Source organism: Antrostomus carolinensis, unplaced genomic scaffold, assembly GCF_000700745.2.
Source record: "Antrostomus carolinensis isolate BGI_N321 unplaced genomic scaffold, ASM70074v2 scaffold49082, whole genome shotgun sequence".
NCBI classification, from domain to species: domain Eukaryota; kingdom Metazoa; phylum Chordata; class Aves; order Caprimulgiformes; family Caprimulgidae; genus Antrostomus; species Antrostomus carolinensis.
In genome coordinates, this window is record NW_010302637.1 from 30,472 (window position 1) to 44,860 (window position 14,389).

A 14,389-nucleotide genomic window follows, 5' to 3' on the forward strand; every position below is an offset into this window, starting at 1 on the left:
AAACTAGAAGAAAGACCAAAATATTTCTTTACTTTTGTATTTTTTTCATGTAGAGACTTTTATCCAAACAGGTTTTGGGGTTTCTTTGGTTTTGGGGGTGGGGTTTTTTGTTTGTTTTTTGTTGGGGTTTTTTTAAACAAAAGTAGAAATCCTTATGATCATTCAATCAAATGTTCTAAACAGTTTTCTCAAGACGGGGTTGGGGGTAGCAGGGAGAGAAGCATTTTGGAGTATTTTGAGTTGCTTGGTCCTGTTCATTTTATCTTTCGTTCTAAAGGTGTACGGATGCTGGATGGAGATGTGACAGACATGGTAGAAGCAAAGTCTCTAAGCCTCAATCCCCAGCACATCCACATCTACAGTGCCAGCTGGGGGCCTGATGACGACGGTAAGACTGTGGATGGACCTGCTTCTCTAGCACGTCAGGCCTTTGAGAATGGCATCAGAATGGTAGGTTGGCATCAAAGTGCATCTCCTCAATCTGCTCTTGTGTACAAGTGTAAGGGCACATGTGCCCAGTATGTGCAAGTGCACAGCATAGGGAAGAAGAAAAAATTCAGAAGGAAAGAAGAAAAGCTTAATTTATGTAAAACTAAAAATGCATTTTCCTTCTATAGTGACCTCATGGTCAGTCCTTCCTGAAGCATCATCTCTGTTCATTTTCAACTGGACTACATCATCCTCAGTATCCTTTAAAACTATTCTGAGGTAATGATGTAATTCTGCAAGAAAAAATAAGACTGAAAAATGCTACTTTGCACAGCAGTGCCAAGTCATCAAATCTGAATTGCAATGAATTTTTAAAGCAAAAGCCTTGACTGTTTTTCCTTCTTTCTTCCTTTCTTCCATTGCTTTGTTTTGTTTGATTTCTTAATGGAAGTTTGATGATTTTATAGGGAGTTGAGGGCTAAAAAAGTCTACGCTCTTGTTTCTTTTAGTGTTTGCATCTGGTCGCAGAGAACTAACTTACTCCCTACTCGTAACTTACATATACATTTCTCTACAAGTCTGTGCTGTTGTATTTTATCTGTGATGTAGCCCAGGGATCTTCAATAATACAAAGTCCAAGGTGCCCCTTTATGAAAGAGTCTTAAGACCTCTTCGATTTTCTTTAATAAGTTACTGTCAAACAAATAAGACCACAGAAGGAAATGGGTAGTAAGAGGAACTTTTGATGGCAGAGGCCAGTTTTTAGCTCTTCCTTTTACCCTCCTGCCTGTTAAATAGATCAGGGAATTCCTCGTTTTCCAGCACTCACACCTCTTTCCACTATATGGGACTGGTGGAAAAGATTTTAAAGCTTTGCACTTGAAGGTCTGAGCATTATTTTGAGTGCAGCAGTAGACTTGCTAGTTCAATGGTGAGTCGCCCTAGGATCATAAAATAGGGGATTAATGCAAAATATTTGTTTAAAGAGACTGAAACAGTTGTACCAAAGTGAAACTGGAAGGCAGTTACTGGAACATTGTAACACTGTGCAGCAAGATCAGGAAGTGCTGCTATTACTGAAATCAGTAAGTGTTTTAACCAGGTATGCCAAGACTGATTTTAGCACACCATAGCTAACATTCAGCGTGGAAGATTTGTGCTGTGAGTAAAAGACAGTGTCTGCCACTGAGAGACTATATTAATTTAAGATATACCATAAAAAGCATTTATAACAGCAAAGAGGGACAGTGAGTGCAGAGGGGTAATAGAGTAAGTTATAGAAGCACCTGGTCAAGCTGACAGTCCGTATGCACAGTTCAGCATTTCAGATAATTTACAGTATACTTGACTGTAAATTGTAAATAAATACATCATAAAATTGATACTAAGTATCACCATAAACATCACCTAGCAGCACAAGCCTAGGAGGTGTGAATTCACATATAATCACAACAGCATCCCTGATTTATTTCAGTTTCTTCGATAAAGTTACATAAATTTCTTGCTCTCACCTTTGTCCTCCCTGCCCAAAATGTGGATGATAATACATACTGAACTACATAGCAGGTAAATTATAAAAAGCAATTACTGAAATACTGAACTAACAACAGGGACTGTGTGCTTCCTATGCTACATGACGTGAAATACGTGTCTCAAACTCAGTTCTGTGAATGCTTTACTCATCATGCAACTATGGACCACTACCTTCCTTTCCTTTGGTCATATGATGACCATTTGGTGTGGAGCTCCAGATTTATGCTTTTACTTGTTGTACCATATGTAGTATGTGAAGCCTACCATAACAAAATCCTCAGGCATGCACTTAACTTCACCCTGCAAGAAATTCCAGGGGCTTAGCAGTTAAACACATTTAGGAACACTGATAGATTCTACCCCAGAGAATTCTGCTGTATTTGATAATTATTATTATATTAGTTATTGAAGTCTTCTCAGAACAATATAACAAGTATGTAGAAGGCCAAATAAATTACTGCTTCCCATGCATCATTACTCCTCCTTTCAGATGGAATATGACCCAGCTAGATCTTACTACTGTTCAACAGTGACCACAGAGAAGAAAACAATAATGCAATGAAGGGAACCCTAATGGAACTGCAGGATGCGGGGGAACTTGAACAAAATAAGTTTTATGTTTAAACATATATATGTATTAGTTTAAATGTCATATTTCATGTGGATAAGACAACCATTAAAAGTTCAGCCCAAATTTCTGGACCAGAACTCAGACATTTCCTATTGAAATCTCAAACTGGGGATAAAGATGGTATAAATCAAGAATGTGGAATAATTTGCCAAGAGCATGGATCTTGCCTACAAGCATTATAGTTCCATTGTTATTATTAGAGCTGTAATATGAGAGGATACCCTTCAGAACCATATGAATTTCATTTTACCAGCACATTGTTCTGTGTTTTTAGTAAGTAGCAGTATGTAGTGGAAACAGAGTATTTAATTTTAAAAATCTGAGATGGTCTTTTTTTCTGATAACAATGCAGAAAAAGTGTTTGGTGGGGTTTTTTTGAGAAATAGTAGAAGTCATATTTGATTCAAATCAAATTATTATTTTTACAATTTAGCTTCTATTTCATTTTATGAACTTTTTGTTCTGCCCAAAGTTGCCCATGTAGAGTTGAATAGATCTGAATATCTCCATGTATTTGGAAATTTTGTCTAGCTGTGACTAAGAAAGCTTTTTCATTTCTACTAAGGAAATAAAAGTTCTCTTTAAAACTCTCATAAAATCATACTGATAAGAAATACAAAATGTTCAAGTTTCATCTCTAAATTTCATTCTTTAAAATGCAATATAGACTGAAGGCTTAGGGGAGATCTTATAGCGACCTTCCAATACGTGAAGGGACCTACAAGAAAGCTGGGAAGGGACTTTTTACAAAGGCAGGTAGTGATAGAACAAGGGGAAATGGGTTTAAGCTGAAAGAGGGTAGATTTAGATTAGATATTAGGAAGAAACTCTTTACTGTGAGGGTGGTCAGACACTGGAACAGGTTGCCCAGAGAAGTTGTGGATGCCCCCTCCCTGGAAGTGTTTAAGGCCAGGCTGGATGAGGCTTTGAGCAACCTGGTCTAGTGGAAGGTGTCCCTGCTGATGACAGGGGGATAGGACTAGATGATCTTTAAGGTCCCATCCAACCCAAACCATTCTGTGATTCTATGAAGGTTTTAAATGTATGACTTAATTACCACCTTCCCTATTAGGCTTAGTTTCCAAACAAAAAATTACATTAGGATGAACCTGTTCTTGTTCTTTTTAGTAAACCATACCTTTCCATGTTCAGAGAAAGCCACTTTTTCTCTATTTCCTCACACTGTCATAAAATGTGTCATTTTAAAAGATGGGGCAAATGGGAGAAGAAAAGATGAATTATCTCAATGCCAAAATATTCCTAAAATCAGATCATTGTCCCAGGTAATGACTAGATACTCAGCCAAACATAGATTTCCCCAAACAGTCACAGTAATTGTGCAAATAATATTAGGCAGCCAAAAATGCTTATTATGCTGTGTACAGATCTCGACCTTTCTTTTTTAGGAATATTGAACTAGACAACAGTATTACATCTAGTGTAGCACCTGTGATGTAAATTAAAGTAATGTTGATACAGGAAAATTCAACAAGACCTTCTTTCAGATCTTCACAGAGGTTCAAGATTGACATTCTTAATTTATTGTGCATATGCACACATAACCAGATTTTATTTTTTTTTAAATGGAACAGCAAAGGGAAAGGTAAAGATTTTTTTAAAGCATCTGAAAGGGAAATTACACTCGACTTGTTTAATTAGGAAAATCAAAGGTGGTCCTGCATAACAAATTTGGTTAGAGTACAATGAAACTGAATTCTTGCTTTTTAAAAATTATACTCATGAAGTAAAAATGAAATGGATAGAAGAGCCACAGTTTCCTATTCAGTTTGCTGAGAGACTGGGATCCATGAAAAAAAAAATGCCTAGTTTATCTTTAGTGCATATTATTCCAATTAACAGCTCATGCAGAGTCTTTTAAAACTATTATTATTTTTAAATCTGCTGAGCTAATATGATTACTTCTTCCAAATCCTGCAGAAAATAACAAAGATAAATGACTGTACAGTTTTTCCGTAGAGTCCCACAGAGACAGCACATGCCATGAATTGAAATAGACAAATCTATTTAAAGAAAAGATACTGAGTAATAACTGAGTTTATGAAATGACAACCTAACCCACAAGTTAAATATGCTTTAAAAATTCTAGCCAGGGTCAAGGTAAGGGAAAAGGAAACCAATTTTTAAACCTGTCTCAAGTACCATGATTTTCTGTCATCTTTAGGGTATTTTGTTTAATTCTATTAAATTTGCATACTTGAATTCTAAGAGAAATCTTGGAGACTTTGCTATCAAACAATTTCTATGCAAATACAAAAGCTTCCAGTTGACAAGGTCCTTTTCTTGCAAATAGTGTAGTCATAAGGGTGGAAAATTCTAGAGGCTTGTATTTTAAATACTAATGTGTTAGAAGTTGTAGATCTAATAATCTCAAAAATAATTCCATTATAATCCTGCAGAACTTTCCTGAAAAAGTCGGATGAAGGGCAGTATATCCAAAAGTAACATATTCAAGAAAATATTAGGTATGCAATGTCACATTTCACCCTGTGTTCAAGAACAAACAGACTTAGCATTGCAAAACATGATTGTGGCCAAATGATGTAATAAGACTGTGCTGAGTCTGGGACAAAAGGGAGAACACAAAAGTCCTTCCTTATTTCAGAAAGACAAAACCAAAGTACTGTTGGATTTTAAGATGACTGTCTATATCTCACAGACTACAAGCACAATGCTATAAGCACTTGAGAGACTTAGGCTCACTGATTCATGGCTCTGTGGTACAGCATTCAGACTAGTCCATTTCTATTCATACAAATAAGCCTGTTATTCTGGGATCAGTCTCAACATCATTTGGAGAGTAATGCATTTCAGATACTCTGACTTGTTCTTTCACTGCTGTTTGGCAAAGACCTAATAGTCAAGTTTCTGGATGTATGACCCCTGTTGATATTTTATGTTGCATGGTTTCAAAGAGTGGGTTATCTCACCTCTCCAAATGACTAGCCAACTACATGCTTTATGTTTTTTGCTCTGCAGTATCCATATGGTAGTCAGTCAGTCAGGGCAGGTCATCCTTTATATAACCTAAGAGGGTGGAGAGGCATGGAAATCTACATGGAAACTTTTGGCTTTCTGCCTGCGTTGGCACAGGGGCCTTCATCTTATTGCCATGACACCATTCTGTTTAGCAAGCTGGACACAAGCCAAAATGTTTGATGGACTTTAATGATCAGATGCTGTGTGGCTGAACCTCTTGTGAGAACTCGGCTTGGTGCCTTCCCTCCCATCATCACTGCCCCTTCTCATCTCTCTCGCTTCACCAACTTTGGCTGCAGAGTTTGCGTTCAAAGTATTTACTGGGAGCACAAAGCTCCCTTACAATCACTTAACAAGCCTCCTACCCACATGCAAGGGAGAGAAAGGCAAGCAAAAAAAAGGGAAGAGAAGAAAAGGGAAAGTAGAAAAGAAATAGAAGAATTTCACTTTTTAAATTATTATTATTATTATCACTGTATGCTTCTACTCCAAAAGTAGAAGAGATTGTTCATAGTGTGGAAGTGTCCAGGCAAAGGTTAGCTGCCTATGTTGTACCACAGATGTTTCTCTTAAATTAATTTGTCCTGTCATCCCTTCTGTGCACCATCCTGAGTAGGATGTGTTGCCTATGCGAAGAAGAGTTGTTCTGTTCTGCTTTGCCAGAGAAATGCATTATTAAAATCAAAGACAGAAGTTACTGCAAGAAGACTTCCAGGCAAATGTGTGAAAGTAACTTCTAAAACATCTGTCATCTTATACGTTGAAATACTGTGGTGCACAGAGGTTAAGACCAAGTTTTTTAAACGGTGTATTATGTTTGTTCATCTTGTACAGCTGCCATTTGAGACTGAATAACACATATCTGTGTGTATGCATATCTCAGATCATACACAGATACTTTTTGCATGCACAGGAATGCATTCCTGTGCACTTCTGATTAGTTGGACAAAAACTACTTGTTGAAGATCAATCAGAAGAATTAGTTCTGTGCTTAGGGAAGGTCTCCAAAGACAACTTTCAGTATGCTGTTGTAACCTGATGTTAGGTCCTGGCATTTATCTGTTACATGGTTTACGTATATACTGTGTATCTCTGTTGCATCCATGATGCAACTGAACCTGGGATGTTATAGTTACTTCAACATACTGATTTCAACTTTGGATGGCTCTGTACTACAGGTGGGTGCTGACTATCTACCAGAACTGTAAAAGTCATACGACATTTTAATATTGTAATTATTCCTTCTAACATCATAAGACATAGCACTATTGGCTTGAAATAATATTTTTAGTTCTAACATCAGAAAAGTTGATTATCATCTAGTCCTGGCCTTCATCATAAGCCAGATCAGCAAAATTTCAAACAATTATTACTGCATCAATATTCCTGTTTTCTTGAACTAAATTTCTTAGTTTCCTTTCCACTGTAAATACCCATTCTCCTATATTTATGGCGCATCTTATGGTGTTAGAAATCTCCACATGTAAGTAATTACAGATTTTGGCCAAGTGATCTCTTGGATAAATAAAATTGGAACATAGGGACATAAGAAACGACCACGTAGCTCGTCCAGTACAGTTCTCTACTATCACAGGCATCATGTCCTATAAATACGCTCAGCAATTTCTATTCTAGAATGAATTAAATTTTTTTTCCCATCTGTTTCTACTGGGAGACTTGTTTCACAGCCATCACTAATCCATTGGTTAGATACTTTCTTCTAAGTGACAGTCAGGTTTACTGATGTGCAGTTTTTTGTCCATTTGTTGCTGGGCCAAAATTGTGCTTCAGCTTAAATACCTCTTCTTCCATTTTTGTTTCGGACATATTTATAGAACACAGTCTCCTCTCAGACTTCATTTGGATGTAATAAACAAGCCATACTCATTAGTTGCTTAGCAACTAAGCTGTCCATCTCCTTGCTCATCAGAGTGGTGCTTCTCTCCACATCTTCCATCCTGAATTCTTTTACTGATTGCAGGTGATCGTAATTACTAGATTCACTAACATGTTCTTTATGTCAAAATGACCTAACAACTTTGTTTCCCTGTCTCATCCTTAAAATACTCTAGTCATAACTTCCTCAACCCCTGTGTTTCTCCAGCATAGCCCACATCATCTCCAGTGCAACCATCTCCACCTCCACCTTACCATTATATTAACCTTCTTTTTTTTTTTTGTTTCATTAGTGGTTTCTTGGAGGGCTCATAATTTTTGCCAAAACCAGACAGACTGATTCTACTACTTTTCTCCACATAAAATAAGTTATCAGAGAAAAGTTTAACAGATTTAAGTGGAATTCCATGACCGTAAACTCCCTTTCATTCAGAGTACGGCTTTCCAAAAGTTTGTCCACCCTTCTGTATGTCTTACCAACAAGCTTCATTTCTAGCTCTTATTACCTACCTTGCATCTGACTGATATACGTATCTCAGGATGCCTCAATGACTCTGCAGATGTGGTTTATACTTGATATGATTTAGTTTTCTCTAAACTGAGGCTGCCTAGCAAAAATCAGGTTAGGTTACAACCTTAACATATCATTAAGTTAATAATAATTCTTTGCTCTACCTTTCACATGTACTTAGCAACTTTCAGTAATCAGTCAAAGTAGAATTAGGGATATTGCATTCCAGTAAATGAAATAAAGTTTAGACTCTTTGATACCTGAATGAACTTTGATACATGCATTTTATTTTCTCTTAGAAATATCTAAACAATATATGTAGTATAAAACCTTAAAACCTTTCTCCTTTACTTTCTGTGAAAAGTGAGCTTTTTCATAGACAGTCAACATGTAGTACAAAAAAAAAAAAGGCAGAAAAGAAAATTATATACCAGAAATGTTCTCACATTACCTTCAATGGAATATACAAATCCTAAAAGGCAGGAAAATTTGGAAGGAGAGTTACAGGAAAATATACCTCAAAATGTCCAGTTTACTTACAATGTCACAAAATGTACTGGAAACCAAAACTGTTTAGTTACATCATCCCATCTCACACATATGTGGAAACTGTTGTAACAGGCCAGAACACCACTACTGCTTTTGGAATTGTGAGAAGTACCTTCTGGTTTTGGGTGCCCAGCCTGAAACAGGTGATATATTTGAATGTTAAAAAAACCATACTATTCTTGTTGTGAGGTAAATCTTAATTTGGAATCCAGTACTAAAAAGCAGCTTTGGCAAATGGGTCCCTTTCCATACACTTAAGTGTATACATTTCAGAGAGTGCATTTTTGAAACATGAATCTGGTTACTTTGTATGGGATTCACATATTCACTTTACTCATAAACTTGAGCAACAGGAGAACCTATGTATTTCTACTTATCATGTGGGAAATAATGGATTTCTGAGAGGCAAGTGGCTGCAAGTTAGGCGTCAAGAGTTTTCTGTGCATAGAATTTAACATAAGTTTAAGGCACAAAACCATGAGGGCAATGATTTTGCACGCAGCCAAGTGCATTGTTTCTTCCCAGACGAATGTCATGGGATACAAAATGCACAAAGCAATTACTGCAGTCCTCAGTCTGCCGAGGTGGAAGCAGAACAGCCTTATTTTCCTGCTCATCTACTGAAAAGAGCTAAATTTGCAGAAAAATTGAGGTTCTTTGTTGAACCTCAGAAGTTCAACAGACATCTCAAAACCTAATTTTTACATAAGGTAGGGTCTGGCATAACTAGTGAAACAACAACTGTGTGAATCTGGTGGCCATAGACTGCTCTTTATAGTGTTTAATCAGATGGTAGTGTAAAGGCAACGAGAACTGCCTGAACCCGCTCCATAGCATGGGTGTTTGTGTGTGAAGTCCATCCTGTATCCTCTCCTAACACAGATATCTTGTGCACTGTCTGTTTGCTTTGGCTTTGCTAGCACAGACAATTTCACCAGTCATTAACTAGAAACTCTTCCTGCAACAGAAGTTTTGGAAAACCCAGCTCTTGTTTTATCACAGGTGTTTACAATACACAGTTTGTTTTATCCCAGTAACAATATCAACAGCAAAAACAGCAATGGTAATGGTATTATAGAGAGATAGCCTGAACCAGAACTGAGATTCATGCAGCCCTGTAGCTGGCTCTATTTGTTTAGGAAAATGAGAAATTCATTCCAGCATTCCACAGGTTCAGATTTCAGGTTTCGGCCAACACTTCCTTTGATTGCACTTTAAGCTCTAATTATAGCTCTGTGGGGAATATCTTGGAGTTGTTCAAGCTGTTGTTCTAGTGAAGAGTAAAATCAAAAATACACCACATGCAAGCATGCATGTTTAAATGTTCCACTGATATAGCCCAATAACTATTGTGTTAATGCATGGGTGCTTGTCAGACTTCAATATGTTATTTTTTTTTTATCACACATTAAAATGTTTTCACACTTCAGTATTTTAAAGGTATCATATCCTATGAGCTAATAAAACACATTTTTCCTTCTTTTTATTGTGATTAATTATTTTGTCTTTCCTTTTCTTAAGAATCTTAATAGCCAAAAATTTTAACTTTCTTAGCAACAACTTAGCTTTTCAACAATACAAGGAAATGATTGCTTTTTGTAAGTAGTGACAGATTTTTGTGTAGTATATGTCTTGTGTGTATGCCTGTCCAGCACTAGAAAATATTTTCTTGACTTTCTAGTTTTCCTAAAAGTAAAAACATGTCTGCTAATATAAAAACACAGGACTCAATTTTTAGAGATTCCCTCAACATGCATCTTTGTTTATGTACACATTAGGCTTATTGCTCTTTCTTTATAGATATAATAGGTGCACATTTTTAATTAATTGATGCACAAATGTGAATTTTTTGAGAGTACGGATACCTTGACAAAATTAATAGCCTCAGAAATCTCTCCATTTGTTCATGAATTTTTGCTTTTAATGCACAAGGAGGCTGTTTTAATTAACAAAAAAAAAAAAAAAAATCTGTTTGGCTGTCTTCTGATAGGACTTCAAAATTGCTGGCTTGGACTCTCAGCTTACCATTATCTGTTTTGGAGAGATGCCTACTTTCAAGTGAGAGTCTTGTGCAGTCTACAGAAAAGTCTTTTAAGTGTGGTGTGCCAGACTTTCATTCCCAGATTAGAGGTTAAGTGGACTGGTGGAAACTCGGCAGGAGCTGGGAGATGCTGCTTCTCAAAAGCAACATGCTGCCAGTCAGCAGATTGGCAGCACTGTGCCTCTACACAGGGCAGCAGCATCCAGCTGCCAGGGAGCACAGAAATCAGTGGAAGCTGGAAGCAAGGCAATGCTGCCTCTCACAGGTGCACCTCTCAGGATGCTGTGATCCTTGGTGCCTGTCCCTGCAGTGGTTGTTCTGTGCTGCACTCATAATCATGCCTGCACAGTAGGTTTTTTTTAGGTCTCCGGAGTATTGACCTTTGTTCTACTCATTCAGTTATGAGCGTTTCCTCTTTAAGAATTAGTTTTTAAGGAGGATGTTATACCATGGACTACTTTTTCCAGCTTCCACATCAAGGTCAATTTCACTTTCCTGCAGTAGTTTTTGTTCTTGGAAGCATTAAGTAATTTTAGAACAGTATTGGGGAGAAAAGAGGAAATTAAATGTTTAGGCTCTAGATATGGATAGAGTGTCCCTCCATCTTTCTCCATTTTGTATTTTCCTGGTTTGTTTTCTGCTCATGGATGTGGGGTTTCTAGCATTTTGTCACCAAATTACTTCTCCTTGGCTGCAACCCCTGTACTTCTAATTACTCCAGGTCAGTGGTTCTGTCGTCTGCTTTTCCTGCTCCTTCATGTTTTCTCCCCTATCCCTTGGCAAATTTGATCACTTATGGAGAGACAGAAACTCACCCTATAGGCAGGGAGAGTTATTGGGGCATTCAATTCCTGGGCAGGAAAACATCAGGATTCACAGGCCAGATTAAGGCAAATTGACTCATAAAGCAGTGAGTGAATGTCCAGTCTAAACTTTGTGGAAGAGTGTGAATAAATATGGCTCCACTGATTCCACCTCATAGATGGAAACTGTTTTTGTTAGATGGAAGTGTGCTGGGAGCAACTTGAAAGTTTACGGGGCTGCTGGTTGTTCTTAGATCTGAGTGTATGAAGACCTCTACCTTATAATGGTTCCTGCCAGTACCACTAAGGCATTCACTCATAAAGATGCGGTTTATATGTGTACACAAACACATACACAAACACGCACACTTGGAGTGAGGGATATTCTTTTAATAGTATTAGGAAATTCTGCAGATGTCATTACAAATATGTTCATACTGGCTCTGGCTCTTGGCAGACTAACCCTTCCATGCTGTTGAACTGGAAAAAAAAGAGCTTTCATATCAGTTATCCTGCTTGCAACTTGCTGACCCAGGAGAAGGAGGCACTAGCAGAAAAAAGTGGGAATGCCCCAAGATTCTTGTTCCATGCTTTTACAGGTGCAAATTCTGCCTTGGGGTCTTTTTGTCAATGACCTGAGTCCATTTCATTCAAGGTCAGCTGTCTGTTGAGCACACTGGCTTTGCCCAGAAAATGTGCTAGAAAATTGCACTATGACTAGGTCAGTAGGAAGTCTTAGTTGTCAGTGGAAGACTTTTTCTTTTCCATAATAGATCACTTGATTTTTTTTTTTTTAATTATCTGACATGTTATGCAGTTTAAGAAAGTAGACAAAACAAAAGAACATTTCATAATGGTCTGACATGTGCAGAGACAAGAAGAAGTGCAATTATGGGCACCTTGAAGAGTTTGGAAGAGGGAGTTTGTAGCTATAATTGGAAAAGGAAGAGCAGAAACAACACTGTGCCTAGAGGGAGAGGTTTTTAACCTCTCTAACATTTTTAGCATCATAGAACAAGCACTGAGTGTACTTTGCTGCTCACCCATTCTACCCTGGTCTATGCCTCTGCTACAGTTCACTAACTTTTAGTTTTGCTCAAGTTGTACCCATATGCACCTTTGCTTTTGAGTAATAAATGACACATGGTTTTTTTGGCTGCTCAAGGCTTGACTTTTTATCATGACACCCTTGGGCATCTGGCAGATGACAGATGATAGATTTAGACAAATAGTAAAAGCTACAGAATGCCTTGCATGTGTGTTTATCTTAACTTTGTAACACAGTCCAAATGTTATTTAACTTTATGTATTTAAAGGAGACCAGTTGGGAATGACATTCACATACAGTAGGACAGCTGATGCTGTTGCTTTAATTACTTGTTTGGTATAGTTACTAGCAAGTTTATAATTTCCTGAGTATGACTGGGTCTATTGAATTAAACCAGGGAGTTTGGAAACAGAGAGAAAGAGGAAACCTAATGGTAGTTTAACAATCAGCAGTAAATGTAAAACAGAACTTATTTACTTGACACATTATTTTAGTCAGGTTTAATTTAGTGTGGGGGTTTGGGTTTTTTGGTTGTGTTTTTTTGGGTTGTTGTTTTTTGTTTGTTTGTTTTTTCTTTGCCAAATAGTTTCTATGAAAAAGATCTTTAGCATGTTTTCTAGACCAAACAATTCTGTTGTTTTCTGTGAAATGACACATTGCTAAATGTGCAGTATCACAATGTGTTAGAGGAATGGGAATACTTTCTTTCTATGTATTAGAAAATACTCTTTTCAATACTCAGTGCACCTGCAATTTTATTGCAATAGCAGAGATGTTGATACTTTGTATATTTGCGGAAGACATTAGTTTTGAAGAAATATTTTCTTATTTGTTTACAAAAACTTACTCTGGAAAGGTAAATTTGGGTGCAGATGGCTGTTATTTTTAAAGCCCTGTCATTTCTATTAAAATAATTTATGTTTATTATTTTAAAGTACTGCATCACAGAATTTGTAACATCCATTGGCGCATTTCCATCAGGACTACCTTTTTTGCCTAAAAATGTATTCATATGTCTGTTTCTGCAGCTCATTCTTCATTATCAGTATAGCAGCATAAGTATGCATCTAAAGAAATATAGACATATTCTCTGTGCAGAGAAACTAATAATTCAAGGGTTACTCCTGCAAAATTTACACAAAACATAGTCCTACCCTGCTGTGGAAAGGTTTTCATTCCATGAGTGGGACAAATCATGTTATACTGATATTTGTAGACAAAAACAACTGATGATGGCAGCAGAAAAATTACAGATAAACTGTTATTAATAGACTATTTTCCTGTATGCATATATTTTTGAGAAATTTTTTTTCAAAACTTATTTTTTGAAAAGTGGAAGATAGACTTTTAGACAAAATATTAAAATAGTTAGATCCAATTTTTATCCTCCTTGGATCTGTGGTTGATTACCCTGAATTCTCATTTCTTCTCACTTGATTGTATAGGTGGGTTACTCCAAATTTCCCATGGAGTATTGATTTGGTCAAATACAGTTACACAATACTGTGCTTTCGAGAAACACATGTGAAGAAGAAAACTGTAAAATTCTCCACACAGCAGATACTTGTCAAAATTCGTCAAAAAAAGTTTTTGATAGAGTATTTTGATGTGTTCTGGAGGTGTGTCTGTATTATATGCTTTTTTCTGTGTATTCTGCCTGCCCATGCACATACTAACATTGTTGTAGTGTGTGTAGAAGAGAATTTTTTTTTTTTCTTGAGGACAGTGTAGGACCAGACAGGAATCTGTACATGACTCTGAAACAGATGTCAGAATTGATGGACAAGCCAAAAATGACCATTGAGGAGGCAGAAGATAAAAACAAATAATAGAATACTGCTGATGTAATTGCAAGAGATGGTTGGATGAAACCAAAACAAATCCAGTAAACATCTAGCAAAATCACATCAAAAAGTAGAGAACCAGCGTATCTTTAGCATAATCCTCCATC

The 14,389-nt window shown here is 36.9% G+C and overlaps 1 protein-coding gene across 1 annotated transcript in view; it reads left to right on the forward strand.

Annotated features, from left to right (window-relative positions):
• The window catches only part of LOC104521759 (proprotein convertase subtilisin/kexin type 5), a gene marked incomplete at its 5' end in the record, with an annotated part of 55,526 nt that overhangs the window by 29,473 nt on the left and 11,664 nt on the right, over positions 1–14,389 (forward strand). Inside the window, 1 exon segment of the mRNA XM_010163850.1 lies at positions 278–450. Coding sequence (XP_010162152.1) covers positions 278–450 — 173 coding nt within the window.